This window comes from Elephas maximus, chromosome 5 (genome assembly GCF_024166365.1).
Source record: "Elephas maximus indicus isolate mEleMax1 chromosome 5, mEleMax1 primary haplotype, whole genome shotgun sequence".
Classification (NCBI taxonomy): Eukaryota; Metazoa; Chordata; class Mammalia; order Proboscidea; family Elephantidae; genus Elephas; species Elephas maximus.
Window position 1 is genome coordinate 42,353,598 of NC_064823.1, and position 16,482 is coordinate 42,370,079.

At 36.8% G+C, this 16,482-nt stretch overlaps 1 protein-coding gene across 1 annotated transcript in view; it reads left to right on the forward strand.

Moving 5' to 3' along the window:
• COL25A1 (collagen type XXV alpha 1 chain) overlaps window positions 1-16,482 on the forward strand; it is a 535,067-nt gene that overhangs the window by 484,345 nt on the left and 34,240 nt on the right. The window contains exons 23-27 of the mRNA XM_049885528.1: window positions 251-328; window positions 6,040-6,063; window positions 6,668-6,712; window positions 13,366-13,410; window positions 15,892-15,972. Coding sequence (XP_049741485.1) covers window positions 251-328; window positions 6,040-6,063; window positions 6,668-6,712; window positions 13,366-13,410; window positions 15,892-15,972 — 273 coding nt within the window. The remainder of the gene's footprint in view (window positions 1-250; window positions 329-6,039; window positions 6,064-6,667; window positions 6,713-13,365; window positions 13,411-15,891; window positions 15,973-16,482) is intronic.

Consider the following 16,482-nt stretch of genomic DNA (forward strand, 5'->3'; position numbering starts at 1 on the left):
TTGCAGGGATTAAATCATATCTTATCAGATTTCATATCTTTAATCTACTATAGTCAGAAAGTTCGAGTTGTTTGCCTCCTTTGAAATCAGAACAAAATTTGAACATATTTATTCTAAAATGCATTTGGGCCTTAGTAGGGATGCAGTGGTCAGAGAGAGATGAAAGTTGCCATTTCCGTTTTTTTGTCACAGTCCTGCCTATAAACCATACTAATTCCCATCATTTTCCTTGGCTGTTTTTTTTTTGTAGGGTCCACCTGGTCAAAAAGGGGATCAAGGAGCCACTGAAATCATAGACTACAATGGCAATCTCCACGAAGCCTTGCAGGCAAGTGACTCCTCCCTTCCCTGCCACAGAGGCCGACACCGACGAGCATCTGTGTAATGGGTGTAAATATTAGCTTCCACTCCCCTGATCTCCGAGGACTCCACTGTGCAAATCATACCTTCTCCCTGTCCTTCCGATTCCAGCCTGTTCTCCCTGCCCCAGTTTCACCTCTTTATTTCATAGCATTTTCAATCTCTCCTTTTCAACACATTCTCTCCCTTCTACTTTCAACTCTGCTTAATTTAAGTATTGTCAGGCTTAAACTTTGTGTTAATTTGTCTAAGGTTTGCCTCCTTGCTTGGAATGGGAGCATAGCAAAGCAAGTACACATCTTACAGAGCTGGAGCTAGAGTTGCCTGGAGTCACATCTCAGCTGTCCTGGTTACTAAATGTATGCCCTGGCCAAATTACTTAACTTCTCCGTGCCTCAGTTTTCTCATCTGTAAAATTAGGTTATAGTAGTAACTACCTCAAAGGTTGTTGTGTATAGTAAATAGCTAAAAATGTATTATGCACTTAGAACAGTTCCTGGCACATAGCAAGCCCTATGTAAGTATTTTCTACTACTGCTACAATTCCATTTTCTTTTTTCCTTCCGTTAATGTCAAAATCCATTGAGTATGTGGCTCGTATTCACTACCTTTGCTTCCCATTATATCCTTTCCATGCTTAGACCCAGGTATTCTACCCTCTATCATCGTTCTGTTGAAACTGCTCTTCCAAACGTCCATAATAACCTCAAGGTCAAATCCATTGTACCCAGCACCCTTGATTTTCTGGGACATTTATACTAAACCACCTTCCTTTTGAAAATCTCTCTTTTTTTTTTTTTTAACTTTCATTTCTCCTATGATAGATCACTATTTTGACATTTACATTTTCTTGGTCTATCCCCCTAATTTTTGGTATCCACAAATATCTGCTGTTTTCTTGGTAGAATCACTTCTTCTGTGTTTCTCCACCATGTGGCTCCCAAGTCTTTTATCTCCAGCTCTTATCTGCAGGTACCTCCAGCTTCCAGACTATTTCCACTATTGATGCACCATTACTCCATGAACTTCTACCACTACACACAATCATACTAATTTTCCTATCTATCCAACTGATTCCTTTTCTTAACTAACCATTTTCTGTTGGTGATACCGTAAATCTTTGAATTTCTTGGGATACAAACCTTAGAGTCATTTTAATACTATTCTTATCCTTCATCCAATACATCTCACAAGAATACTGCTATTCCCTCTTTAAAAGTATCTTATTGCGGTGCCCCATACTCTCTATTCCCATTACGAGGCATGCACCCTATTTCATGCCTAATGTTGCAACAACCCCTTGACCAATTCTTCTGCCCCTAGTGCCTCTTTACCCTTCTAGCCCATAGTGCGTATCACTTCAAAGCTCCTGAGCTGTCATTATTTTGGTGGCTCTAATCTGCTCAGAGGAAACCCTGGTGGCGTAGTGGTTAAGTGCTACAGCTGCTAACCAAAGAGTCGGCAGTTTGAATCTGCCAGGCGCTCCTTGGAAACTCTATGGGGCAGTTCTCTGTCCTACGGGGTCGCTATGAGTCGGAATCGACTTGACGGCACTGGGTTTGGTTTTGGTTTTTGGTATACAAATCCTTCTCCCATTTTTCTCTGAGTTCCTTCCACTCTTCCTTCCTTTCTTTCACCCACCTAAATCCTATCTAGCAATCCACTGCTGCCATCCAGATGAGTTCTTCCTCTTTAATCCTTTTAACTATTAGACATCAGAGCACACCAGTTTAACATTTAATTGTTCTCAAATTGCATAATTGATTTTAGTCTGGCCTCTTGCCAAACTGTAAATTTCTTGGTGAAAAGAAACGTGTCTTATGCTTATTCTGTATCCCTCAAAGTTCCTGACACAGATCTGGGCATGTAAATATTAAATAAACTGTAATTGGTAGAATGAGTGATTCTACTTAATTCATACATACAAGCATTTCTTTGCTTGAAAGCCGAATAAGTTGTTTTAAACAGTCCTCTGTGATTTTGTGCTGTTTCAGTTATTTTTCTGTTCTTTGATTTTACTAACATTATCTAATTATGGTAGATCTACATTTCTATAAGTCCCTTGCTACCACTACCATTTTTAAGTAGTAAAGCATCTATTAAATCATTTTTACAGGATCTATCTTCAGCTCAACCTATATTTCTGTTCTTTTCATTCCCTTTCTTCTGGTAAAATGTAAAGAAAAGCATGCTTGTTGTTTGGAGGAATGTTACTTAGACAGCATATTCAGTCAATGGCTTGAATTAGTGTTCCTCAGCATAAGTGGGTTAGATATAAGCAGCAGCCTCTGGGCTATCCTCAATTTCCAGAACCAACTTTCTAAATTGTTTCCTTTCCCTGCCAAGTTGATATCTGTGTGTGGAGAGAGAGACAGAGGCAGAGAATACAAAGTTTTGGTACCTACTGTATTTATAAAGTTCTTACTTATATAGGGACACTTTTTTAAAACATGATATTAGCAATGTTGTAAGTTTCCCTCAACCTACTTCCAGTGGCTCCATAATTCTAGCTACCGGTTGTAAGAGGTATCCATTCTTTTACCTCCCCGAAAAATGTTCCAATATTTCTAACCATTTTCTGAAAAATTTTGAGAGTGAAAGTTAGAGCATTCTTTGCATGAATAGGGCCAGGTATGATCAAGCTACGTTTACCCTAAAACTGAAATCTCGATTTTGATCTTCCTTTTGCTAACTAGCTGAGTCATTTTGGGGAAAGTCACTTGATGTGTCTGTACTTCATTGATCTCACCTGTAAAATGAGGATGTTATCAGAATAGATTTTTTGCATAAGTCCATTAAATCTAATATTATTCTCAGGGTTATATATATATATATATATATAAATGAGAGTCTGAACAGTTTTTGCTAATGTGCCTAAAAGCACTATACTTTTAAAAAGTTTGCCACCTGCATCTTAATATGCAATGATATTTGTTCTCTCTTGGTTTCTTGTTTTTCATCACTTCAAGTTCTACACGACAGTGATCCAGCCAATGTCCATCAAAGTCAACTAGTTCATGCTTATGCCTCACCCCAAGGATTTAACCCATTGCCGTCGAGTCAATTCCAACTCATAGTGACCCTATAGGATTTATCATTCTTATAGGGCTGCTTGGAAAATTATATGCTGTGTTTATGAATAGCTCATATATTTTTTTCACTTCAAAAGTATGTATTGATTTTCCTAACATAGTATTCCGGTGGACCAAGAGTTTCTAATAAAATCCAATAAGTCAAATAGCCATTAGACTGAGAAGAGGTAGTAGATATTTACTCTTCTAATTCTCTAACTAGTGATGGATATTCACAGTTTTGCAGATTTCTTTTCATTATCACTTCAAAAAATCTGCTAAGTTAATCTAATTAGATAAATGAGTATATTACAGTAATATTAAAAAATCACATTAGAAATATAAAATTTTACTGTTGCCTCTATCAAAAATTATTCACATGAACAATTGCCATAAACCATTTATCTTTATCTTTATTCAGGGTGCTATTTTTCTACAATTAGCAGTAAAACTTCTTGTTTCCTAACACAAGCTTTTAAATATTCTCAGCACCATCTAAAATAAACCTCTTCTCTAGTGTGAATCATGGGTGATTTTCAGCTTGCATCATTTTGAGAAATGAAAGAAAATAACCTTTAGTGCCAAAGAGATTCGCGTGAGCATCTCAAGGAATAAACCACAAATCAGCCCGATAAGCTCCCACCAATTCACAGTTGCTCTAGCTCATGGCGCCCATTTCACTTCATGTCTCACTGGAGAATATATCTTTCTCTATCATTACCGAAAATTCTGGTTTTCAAATCATTGCTGGAGTTCAAGAGAGAACCCTGGTGAGTTTATGTAGCTTTAACTTAAAGGAACTAGATACAAGAAGTTCAAGGCGAACCAATGTTTTAAGACTTCTCTGTGTACCTGAATGTTGGTGCCTAGGGCGGTGTTAAAAACTATGTATTCGTGAAGTTCATTTAGTTTGCTGTCTTTTGCTCTTATATTAACTGGATGGAGCCTGCCCTCTGCAATTTCCAGGTCTCACAAACATAGTTATTTAACAAAATCATTTAAATATCTGTTAGATAGTTCAGTTACCATTAATAATATTCTTTTGTTATGTAACTCATTATAAAACATGTTGTTATGCTTAATTTCTTTTTTTAAAAGACAGACTGACTTCATGTTCTGGTGGAAAATATTAATTTGTCTGTGGAGCATATTGGAAAACCTCAGAGAGTTCAAATTTAGCACTGCCTTCTGCAATATGTAATTGGGAGGCAATGATAAAAAAAAATTATTCTGACTGTAATAGCCTTGTTTAAATGACTTATCTACACTATAGAAATGAAGAAGTAGCTTTCTCATAACAATATAGCCAACTCTTCCCCTAGGTGAATCTCTTGAAATAAAGTAAGTGGTGCCTATGTTACACAGATCTGATGGTATAAAATCTGGGCCCTGATTTTTTATAACATTATGTCCAGTTTGTGACCATTTTGCCTTTTGTTTTAGAAGCACTGGTTTTTTTCCTATAATGTTTTCTCTGAAGCTGTCATGACCATGACTGATTTTGTCATGGAATAGTGATGTAACCATTGGTATATATGCATAAATATATTGTTTTCTAAGGAATGGTGATACCGTGTCACTGGAGAGTCAGTTAAGTGTTTGAAGCAAAATAGGTCTTTTTAAAATTACTTTTTACGACAATAATCATTTAAACAGCAACAACAACCTGAGTCAGAGATTGGAATGGAGTAGTAGAAAACAAAGCAGTAATGTTAAACTGATAACCACAGGTTTACGTATAATTGCATAGTGTTTCTCTATGACCAGAGTCTCTGATGGAAAATGTTTTTCCCTCTATGATTTTACAAAGTGGTTATGGGCCCAATAGAACTTTTAGCCCAAGACCTAGACTACGAAATATTAATACAAAAACGTGATTCGTGTATTAGGGATCAGGTGTTTTAGAGATTCATACTTTGAGAGACTGTATTTTGTTACATAACTGAAACACTTCACACTAAGAAATTATATTAATTCTATGTTGATTCATATAGATCAGTCACAGCACCAGAATAAAATAAGTTAATTGTAATGCAACAAATGAGCTACACTCTTAAAAAGAAGAAAAAGATATTAGTTATGCAGTTGGATATTTCAGTTTTCTTTAATCAAGGTACTTTCTACAATAGATTTCTAATGAATAGCAAAGTGTCTAGTTCACAGTTAATGTGTTGTAACTTTAATGTGTACTGTTTTACTAAATAATATTTTAATTTTATTTATTTCATTATTGTTTTTGAGAATAGACACAGCAAAACATACACCAATTTAACAATTTCTACATGTACAATTCAGTAACATTGATTACATTTTTCAAGCTGTAACTACTTTTCTTTAAATTAAGGTTAATTAAAACTTTGACAGTTTCTTTTTTCTTTATCCATAGATTTCTTTAAATAAAATTCTAAAAAATTGTTTTTTAAAAACTATTTACAACCATACTGTATTCCCTTGAAGATAGAATGTTTTCTCAGTATCTTGTCCATTCCTTATAAGACATCAGACTTGCCAAAACATATTCAAAAAGTTGGTTATTTCAAGAATGTGTTATTGTACTTTGGCACACAAAATAGGTAACTTTGTCTTTGTCAATAAATTTTCCCCACAGAGGATTACCACCTTAACTGTCACGGTAACTCCTATTGCATGATTTCTGTGGTTTGTGACTTTCTATTTGGTGTTGATGCATGCCAGTCATAACAGTACTAATGTAGCTGTTGTTTTTATCTGATATTTAATTTTATGTTTCTTGATATTAATAAACTTTAGTGGCATTTTGTCCCAGTTGAGTTGCTTTGTTTGCTTAGTGAAAAAGTAAAGAAAAGAAAAAGTTACTGTTATTTTTCTTAAAAGTCCTTAATAATATAGCTTTGGTGTTTGGGAAATCAGAGCCTTTTGGGGAGAAATATCTAGAAACACAGGTAATTTTTGTAGGCTAATTCATCCCCAAAAGAGGAATGTAGGACACAGCAACAATTTTCCATTGTCTTACAGAATCAGTCCAAAGGCCTCTTCTGTGCAATTCTGACCAAAATAGGTTGATACTTTAGCATATAAGTAAGTAGTTTTTACAATTATGTAAAACTGTGAAATTTTCCCCCGTTGCAAATCGACTTTGGGGAATATTTGATTCTGACAGAAATAAGAGAGGTGTATAGTGTAATTATTATTTAAAACGTGTATTTTAATACATATACCTGCTCCTTTAAAAATTTTTGTATCTTTTCTTTATTTAGGGTCCCCCAGGACCTCCTGGACCTCAAGGACTACAAGGGCCAAAGGTTATTCTTTATTTCACTCATTTCCATTTCTCACATACAGTGCAGGGAATCCCATATTAAGTATTTGGATCTTTGAAAACAAACCTTGAAAATTGCTGGAGAAGCTGAAATCAGCAGTATCTCTAAAGAGAGTTAAAAGGAAATTGAGATCTGGACTGAAGAAAGAGGGATCAGAAGAAAGGAAAATGAGGAAAGAAGGGAGAGAAAGAGGAATGGCACATAATTTACTAGGGGACATTGAGAAGCAAGAAGAATATTAAACATGAGAAAAAAACAGTTTTACGAAACTTATGTGTGTAAAGAAACAATAAATGCAATGTATGAAAAAAGGAAGTTACTTAAAGAGAGAAGAATTTAAGGAAACTTACTCTGACACTGGAGAAGATCCTTCGCCCCAATTCTTTTGTAATTAAAAAAACAAAACAAAACAAGGAAAGCATTAACATGATGCCTTCACAAATGACAATTTAGGAATCGTTTTTAAATCATTTTTTAATATCTCTTTATTATGCATATTCAGCCATTCTACCATTTGTATCTTCTCTTATGAAACATGCCAGCTACAAACAGTAGAAATCTAAAATTACTTGATTATATCTAGACTTCGTTGGTGGTGTTAGCTTTATCCCTCCAAACTAAAGCTTAGTTATTTAACCATGTTTGATCATTTAACACATGGCCGGTCACTCTAGCTTTTCAGAATAATGTTTGAGCTACACGTGTTGAAATATGATTTTCATCATCGGATTTTTGTAGAGGATTCAAGTGGTTTCAAAATTCATCTTTTGTTTGTGCTTCTTAAGGCAGTTTATTTGCCAGGTCTCTTACATACACACACACACACGCACACATACCAGCTTTTGCTTTCTTCTCTTTCTAGATACTTAAAAACAGAAATCTAGTACATAGTAAAAGTAATTTTTCTGTTACATAAAGGATATTAAAAAACCAAGCCCATTGCTGTTGAGTTGATTCCAACTCATAGTGACCCTATAGGACAGAGTAGAGCTGCCCCATAGGGTTTCCAAGGTTGTAAATCTTTATGGGAGCAGACTGCCACATCCTTCTCCCATGGAATGTCTGGTGGGTTGGAATAGCTGACCTTTCAGTTAGCAGCTGAGCACTTTAACCACTGTACCACCAGAGATCCTTATATAAAGGATATATAGTAAAATATTCAATATTACTGAAACCCTTGCCTCTGTAAGTTGTTTTAGAGCATAAATCCTCATTTCAAACAAATTCCACGTATAGCTGTAGCATAAGTTTTGGGATATTTAACCCTCTATTTCTCCATCACATTCTGGTTCCTAAGAGATGTAACACAAAAAAGCTCCCAGTCACATACACAGTCTTTATACCTGGTGAGCAAGTTGGCTTGGATCCCTATTCTTTAATATCTTGGTGAGCTGAACTATACAACCTAGAAAGAAATCTGCAGATTCCCTTTTCCTCGGTATAGAGTCAACCAAGGTCTAAGTGCCTTGCTTTATCCTCCTCAGACCATCTGGTTGACTAGGTTTCCAAAGCCAAAATTGTCCCCAAAGCTGAACACATAGCTCATTCTCTCCAAACCTCAAAAGCTTCTAGGACTTTTTCTTCAGCCCAAAGGCTTACAGAACCCCAAAAAGGCAAAAAGGTCCATCTAGCCAAAAGAAGGCTGTATCACTGAATCCTACTTCTCCCTTGGTTTATAATCCATTTATTAAAAATAATTTTTGAGTCTCTACTCTGTTGTAAGGACTATAGTAACAGTTTCAACAAGCACCTTCCAGCCTAGGGAGGGAGACAGGCAAATAAAGGCCCATTTATTAATAAACAGAGTAAGAGCTTTGATTAAGTGAGAGTGGTATAGACATGCATGGGGGTGTCCTTCTCAGTCCTCATTGTCAAGGATGGCTTCAAGCTACAACTGAAAGACAGGAAGATGAGCCAGCTGAAGTTCTAGACAAGTGGTGTGGGGAGAGGGGATTAGTCAGACTCCCTTACTCCGTACCCCTGCCATCCTTCTCATTATGCTATCCCCCAGCCCACCCCACACAACCCCATGTTGTTTTTGTAAGGTGCCATTGAATTAGTTCCAACTCATAGTGACCCTATGAATAACAAGATGAAGCACTGTCCAGTCCTGGCCATTCTCACAATCATTGCTGCATTTGACCCCATTGATACAGCCACTGTGTAAAACCATCTCCCTGAGGGTCTTCCTCTTTTTTGCTGACCCTCTACTTTGCCAACTGTGATGTCCTATTCCAGGGACTGATAACCTCCTGATAACATGTCCAAGGTACATGAGATGCTTCTAAGGAGAATTCTGGCTGTACTTCTTCCAAGACAGATTTATTAGTTCTTCTAGCAGTCCATGGTATATACAGTATTCTTCCCCAACACCATAATTCAAAGGCATCAATTCTCCTTTCTTCCTTATTCATTGTCCAGCTTTCATGTGCACATGAGACAATTGAAAATACTGTTGTTGTTAGGTGCCATCGAGTCAGTTCCGACTCATAGAGACCCTATGCACAACAGAACAAAACGCTGCCCAGTCCTGCACCGTCCTCACAATCGTTGTTATGCTTGAGGCCATTGTTGCAGCCACTGTATCAATCCATCTCTTTGAGGGTCTACCTCTTTTCTGCTGACCCTGTGCTTTACCAGGCATGATGTCCTTCTCCAGGGACTGATCCCTCCTGACAACATGTCCAAAGTATGTAAGACACAGTCTCGCCATCCTTGCTTCTAAGGAGCATTCTGATTTACTTCTTTCAAGACAGATATGTTCGTTCTTTTGGCAGTCCATGTATATTCAATATTCGTCGTCAACACCACAATTCAAAGGTGTCAATTTTTCTTCAGTCTTCCTTATTCATCCTCTAGCTTTCGCATACATATGATGCTACTGAAAATACCATGACTTGGGTCAAGTACACCTTAGTCTTCAAGGTGACATCTTTGCTTTTCAACACTTTGAAGAGGTCCTTTGCAGGAGATTTACCCAATGCAATGCGTCTTTTGATTTCTTGACTGCTGCTTCCATGAGTGTTGATTATGCATCCAAGTAAAATGAGATCCTTGACAACCTCAATCTTTTCTCCATTTATCATGACGTCGCTTGTTGGTCCAGTTGTGAGGATTTTTCTTTTCTTTATGTTGAGGTATAATTCATACTGAAGGCTGTGGTTTTTGATCTTCATCACTGAGTGCTTCAAGTCCTCTTCACTTTCAGCAAGCAAGGTTGTGTCATCTGCATAACACAGGTTGTTAATGAATCTTCCTCCAATCCCAATGCCCTGTTCTTCTTCATATAGTCCAGTTTCTCTGATTATTTGTTCAGCATACAGATTGAATAGGTATGGTGAAAGGATAAACCCTGATGCACACCTTTCCTGACTTTAAACCATGTAGTATCCCCTTGTTCTGTCCAAACAACTGCCTCTTGATCTATGTACAGGTTCCTTATGAGCACAATTAAGTGTTCTGAATTCCCATTCTTTGCCATGTTATCCATAATTTGTTATGATCCACACAGTCGGATGCCTTTGCATAGTCAATAAGACACAGGTAATCATCTTTCTGGCATCCTCTGCTTTTAGCCAGGATCCATCTGACATCAGCAATGATATCATTGGTTCCACGTCCTCTTCTGAGTCCAGCCTGAATTTCTGGCAGTTCCCTGTCAATACACTGCTATAGTCGCTTTTGAATGATCTTCAGCAAAATTTTGCTTGCATGTGATATTAATGATATTGTTTGATAATTTTAGCATTTGGTTGGATCATCTTTCTTGGGGATAGGCATAAATATGGATCTCTTCCAGTCATTTGGCCAGGTAGCTGTCTTCCAAATTTCTTGGCATAGACGAGTGAGCACTTCCAGTGCTGCATCCATTTGTTGAAGCATCTCAATTGATATTTCTTCAATTCCTGGAGCCTTGTTTTTCACCAGTGTCTTCAGTGCAGTTTGGACCTCTTCCTTCAGTACCATCGGTTCCTGATCATATACTACCTCTTGAAATGTTTGAATGTCGACTAATTCTTTTTGGTATGATGACCTTCTGTATTCCTTCCATCTTCTTTTGATGCTTCCTGCACTGTTTAATATTTTCCCCCATACAATCCTTCGCTATTGCAACTCAAGGCTTGAATTTTTTCTTCAGTTCCTTCAGCTTGAGAAATGGTAGAGTGTATCCTGTCACTGACACCCATGTACTTCAGAATAAATCTTGAAATGTTCTTTTTGACAATGAATGCAACACCATTCGTCTTCACGTTGTCATTCCCAGCATAGTATGATTGTCCGATTCAAAATGCCAGTCCATTTCAGCTCACTAGTGCCTAGGGTATCGATGTTTATGTGTCCCATTTCATCTTTGATGGTTTTCAATTTTCCTAGATTCATACTGCATACATTCCACATTCCGATTGTTAATGAATGTTTGCAGCTGTTTCTTCTCATTTTGAGTTGTGCCACATCAGCAGATGAAGGTCCCAAAAGCTTTACTCCATCCACATCATTAAGGTCGACCCTACTTTGAGGAGACAGCTCTTCCCCAGTCGTCGTTTTAGTGCCTTCCAACCTGGGGGGCTCATCTTCCAGCACTATATCAGACAATGTTCAGCTGCTATTCATAAGGTTTTCACTGGCTAATTCTTTTCAGAAATAGACTGCCAGGTCCTTCTTCCTAGTCTATCTTAGTGTGGAAGCTCAGCTGAAACCTGTCCTCCATGGGTGACCCTGCTGGTATCTGAATACCAGTGGCATAGCTTCCAGCATCGCAGCAACACAGAAGCCCCCACTGTATGACAAACTGACAGACATGTTGGGGAACTGAAAATACCATAGGGTATTTTCAACTAAGGGTCTGGCATACCTCAGTCCTCAAAGTGACATCTCCCATACTGATCTTATAATTGAGATCTTGAGAGAAGAAAATAAATATGCCAGTTTTGAAGTACTAAAAAGATGCATTATTCTACATCCACTTAAACTTTACCATTTATACACTTTCACCATTGTTTAGCTGATTTAATCCTTTATGTAGTCCATGATCTCTCCTTAAGAAAATTAGGATAAATGGGGTGGGATGTGGCTGTACCCAAGAGTCACAAGACAGCCTGAATCAAGTATAGAACCCATTCTTACCTCAAAACTCCCAGTCTCAGACTGAATGGGAACCTATTCAGTTAGTATTTCTCCCTCCTTTGTCAAACCATGATTATTTGCTTTCTTAAACACCGAATAACTATTAAAAAAAAATTTTTTTTTGAGAGGTGAAGGGTAAATAAATTAATCACTCATGAGTTGTGTTTCTCTTGAAACTCTCATGGGTTGTATTTTAAAGGTAAAAGCTTAGTGAAGCAATCATTACTGAGCCCAGAGTGCTGACAAGTATTTAGACTCTGAATGAAATGAGGGCTTAGCCAGGTGCATCCAACCTCAGCAGACTTGTTTGTGGCAGAATAAACTTTGCTGCTACCACAAAGAGCAGGAAGTCTGAAATAAGGAAAGACTTCTTTTCTTTTTTCCTTTTTTTTATTTTATTTGCTTGAAACCACAAGATCATGCCTTCTTTAAACATTGGAAAGCTCAGATTTCATGCTGTGCCCCATGGCTCTTAAAGTTTTTACCAGGGAAAGGAGCTCTAGCCATTTCAGTATTGTGGTTTATAACATCACCGAACAAGCCTCTCTTATAAATACAGTCTCATGTCAGTTCCCTTGGAACCCTGTCTGGGAGACAGGCCACTCACACTGAGAAGGGCTGTTTATACAAGGTTTCCACAATGTGGAAATTCAGGAATAGTTGTCATGGTATCTGAATAAATGTCACTGACATAAAATAATATCTAGCCTTTCAAGGAATTTATTTATTCAGTACTTTTCAGATTGAAAGGTGACTGAATATTTGTTGTTTAAATAAATTTCTAACAGATTATTTAAATATGTTTTTAATGGGAATATTTTAAGTTTAAAAAAATAAATCTATATATTTTTGGTGTGTCAAGAATTCTAATAAATCATAACAGGAATTGCAAATTTTAATTCATTCCTAGCATGGTATAGGAAATTGAATTGATCCAGAAGTAATTTTATGTGGATTAGGATATTATCTGATTTATTGTGTCTTTCAGTGAGGCTTTCCTTGGCAATAGCACGTTCCCAATGATTATGAATCTGTTCAAACTGTGCCACTTAAAATATTGTACATTCTTTGGGTTTGCATTTTATTTTTTCTTAGGGTAATGCATGTGTTTTGCTTTTTTCTCATACTAGGAAATAAGAAAAATTATACAGATTTTTTTTAAGGAGAAAAAAATTAACTGAAGATATAGACTTGCTATAGATTATGGTCCATCATCAATTCATCTCTATCAGTTTACTTTTACTGTTGTTGTTTTGTTGTTTTTGTTTTACTTGCATCTCATGTGGGAGAAAAAGTAAACACTGAATCTTAGTTACACCTAAGTATTATTATATATAATCTTCAAGAAAATGTTACTTCACTGAGCTTAGACATGTGCTCCGGTGTCATTCTCGGATTCCGACGCATTTCCCAAAAGGCAGATCACACTTAGCAACCAGCACCATCTTTTATTTAGTGTAATTTGCCACCAATGATAAACGAAGGCAAGCCATCCCTTTTTATCTTAACAGGGAGAGCCAGGATCTCCAGGAATCCCAGGAGCTGATGGAGAGCAGGTAATTTTCAAAGAAATACACTATCATTTAAGGCATCATTATTCATTTTATTATAGGTTTGGAGCCAAAAAGATATGAGTATTAATATGATAGCCTCTTTTTTTTTTTTCCACAATCTATTCTAGAGAGTATATTTAAGAAGCAGCTGGTTTAATATTAGATATTCATTTTCTTCACAGAAAGACACAAGCTGTATAATGCTTTAGTTTTGTTCTTAATACTCCTTTTCAATCTGCCGATGACTCCTTTGTGGATTTTTAATAGCCTGTAAGATCATTACCAATTTAGTAAGAATAACCTGATTTTTGTCAGTGAGTACAAATAATTCAAGATTAGAATCAGAGATCATAGTTTCCACAAAAGTAGATTTTGGTCATATGTTGTTACTTTTTTCAGTGGCTTCCCAAATAAAAATTGCACCTCATTTTCTTGTTCATTAGAAAAGACAAAGAAGCAGGGCACTTGTAGGTTTGTGGAGTATGACAGTATCTTAAAAGGTGTCTCCTAAAACAAGGGTCAGGAAACTTTTTTTTATAAAGGACCAGATAGTAAATGTTTTAGACTTTGCATGCCACATGAGGTCCCTTGCCAGATTTTTTTTAACACCCTTTTAAAAATGTAAAAAACACTCAGGCCAGTACAAAAACAACCATGGGCCGGCCCAGGGAACCATAGTTTGCCAACCCTTGCCCTGAAAGAATCTGACTAAGGGAAATATGGACGTGACTCAGAGTTCAGAATCGAATCATATGGGTTAGTTTCAAGATCTTTGATGTTTTATGGGCTTCCATTATTTACCCTAAAAGTGGTTAAAATCAAGACAATCATATGAAATCAAGAGAATTCTTGATAGAAATAGTGAAGACTTTACTCCTCAGTAAATAATATTAATAAGAAAATTAAGTTTAGAAGAATTTGTTTTTAAATATAAGTAGTATGTTGAAATTGTATAATATCACATAAAATGAACATGTGATATTTTAAAAAAGAAAAATACTTTAAATGATTTGCTATGTCAATCTGAGATCACATTAGAATTTTTTAATTTGGCTTTCTTATTTCCCCCATGTTAGTCTTTATAAATGACATACGTAATGACGTATTCCATGGCCCCTAATATACAATAGGTGGCGGGGTGGGCAGGGAAGTATAGGATTTATAAGATACTCTGCCATTAAGGCCAATGGGTTGGCTATCCTGCTGCTCTTCATTGTTAGATTCCTAAAACTAGCCCGGGTCTGATCGATCCGTAAGCTCTATCTATCCATTGAGGCACCCTCCCACCCACTCACCCACCCATCCCATGGGGGATCCTGAACTAAGTGCTGTGAAATAGCTATAGTTAACAAGACACATTCCTGTCTTCAAGTAGTTTTTAATAGAGAAAGGATGAACAGGTTTCTGCAGCCTGGGGGCCCTTACTATGGTAACTGTGAACATCTTTGCTGAAGAATGGGTCATCTATATGGTCACATCACAGTAAGGTTCCTTAGATGAAAATGCTTAACAATAAAGATTAATGTCAGCATTATTCTCAAAAAATTCAGATGAATTAACATTTGAAATATACATGGGTCTTCTTCCTTGCTGTAAATGAAAACACTGTGGAAAATCTGAAGTATTTTTAGCGTTAATTGAGCATTAGTGTGCAGTCAGTGATTCACCTGTCTGTAGACTGAGACTGGACCAGTGAAAAGTGATGTCGATTAGAACTTCCGCCTGTATCTAAGGGGACAGGAGGATACCTTGGCTGGAGTTACGAGAAATCTTCCTGGACCTTTGTTATAATACTCGGTCCTGGTTCAAAATGTATGTTGTACTGTTGAGAATTAAATCCATTAAATTGTTTTCAGGGTTCGTGAGATAGAATTAGCTGCCAGGTAAAAATAAAGAATCAGGAAAAATGATGGCAAAACCTAAGTTCATGCTTCTCATTTTTACAGGCCAACATAATAGAATTTAATCCCTTTCGTTACATGGGGAAACGGTATTCATTCAATGTAGAGTCAATGTAGAAGGTTGCTGTAAAAAACAACTGTACCTTAAAGTGAGAGTCATTGCAGCATAAACCAGCTCTGTCGCGTAGACTCCAATTCGTGGCGACCCCACATGCATCAGAGTAGAACTGTGCTCCACAGGGTTTTAAATGACTGATTTTTTGGAATTAGATCACCAGGACTTTCATCCGAGGTGCCTCTGGGTGGACTCAAACTTCTAACCTTTCCGTTAGCAACCAAGGGCTTTAACCACTTGCACCACCCGGGGACTCCTGTTTCAGCATAGGACCCACTTATTGGCAAAATTGGTCAGGAACTCTGTTTTACGGGTAAATCCAACCCAACCCAACCCAACCTGTTACCGTCAAGGCCATTCTGACTCATAGCCACCCTATAGGTCAGAGTAGAATTGTCTCATAGGGCTCCAAAGGATATAGCTCTTCGGGGTCAATAGGATTCTAACATGAAACCATATCATTTGTAGGGATTGAAAGGCTCAAAAGGAGACATGGGGGACCCAGGTATGCCAGGTGAAAAAGGAGGAATTGGACTTCCTGGATTACCGGTATGTTTATACTTTTTATGATGTGTGCTTCTTAAGATGAATGAAATAATCAGGAAAAAGTCATATATTATTATCTGCAGTCTCATATGCAGTGGTTCATATATTATTTTTATTTTGAAATATTTGTAGTATTATTGATTAATTACTCCAACTGAGGCACTAGAACAAATTTTAAAGGCATCTAAACCAAATAAATTATAAAATAAACCTTCATGTTTTCCTGAATTATTTTTACTAGAAGATAGTAAAATAAATACATTTAGCTTCTTTAATTTAGTGGTGTAACTGATCATTATAAAATAACTATGGCTGAAAAAGTGTATATAAAAATTTTAAAATGAGCTACTCTGGCAAGTGTAGCCTTTGTATGATACTATGGGATAGTATTTTTATGGGTTTTTTTTCTCTCTGATTCTTACTGAAAATTTGGAGGAAAAAAATGCAGCACTGCCCTAGGTATCTTTTTAAACAGGGAAGTATATAAATAAATGTCAATAGAATGTAAAAGAC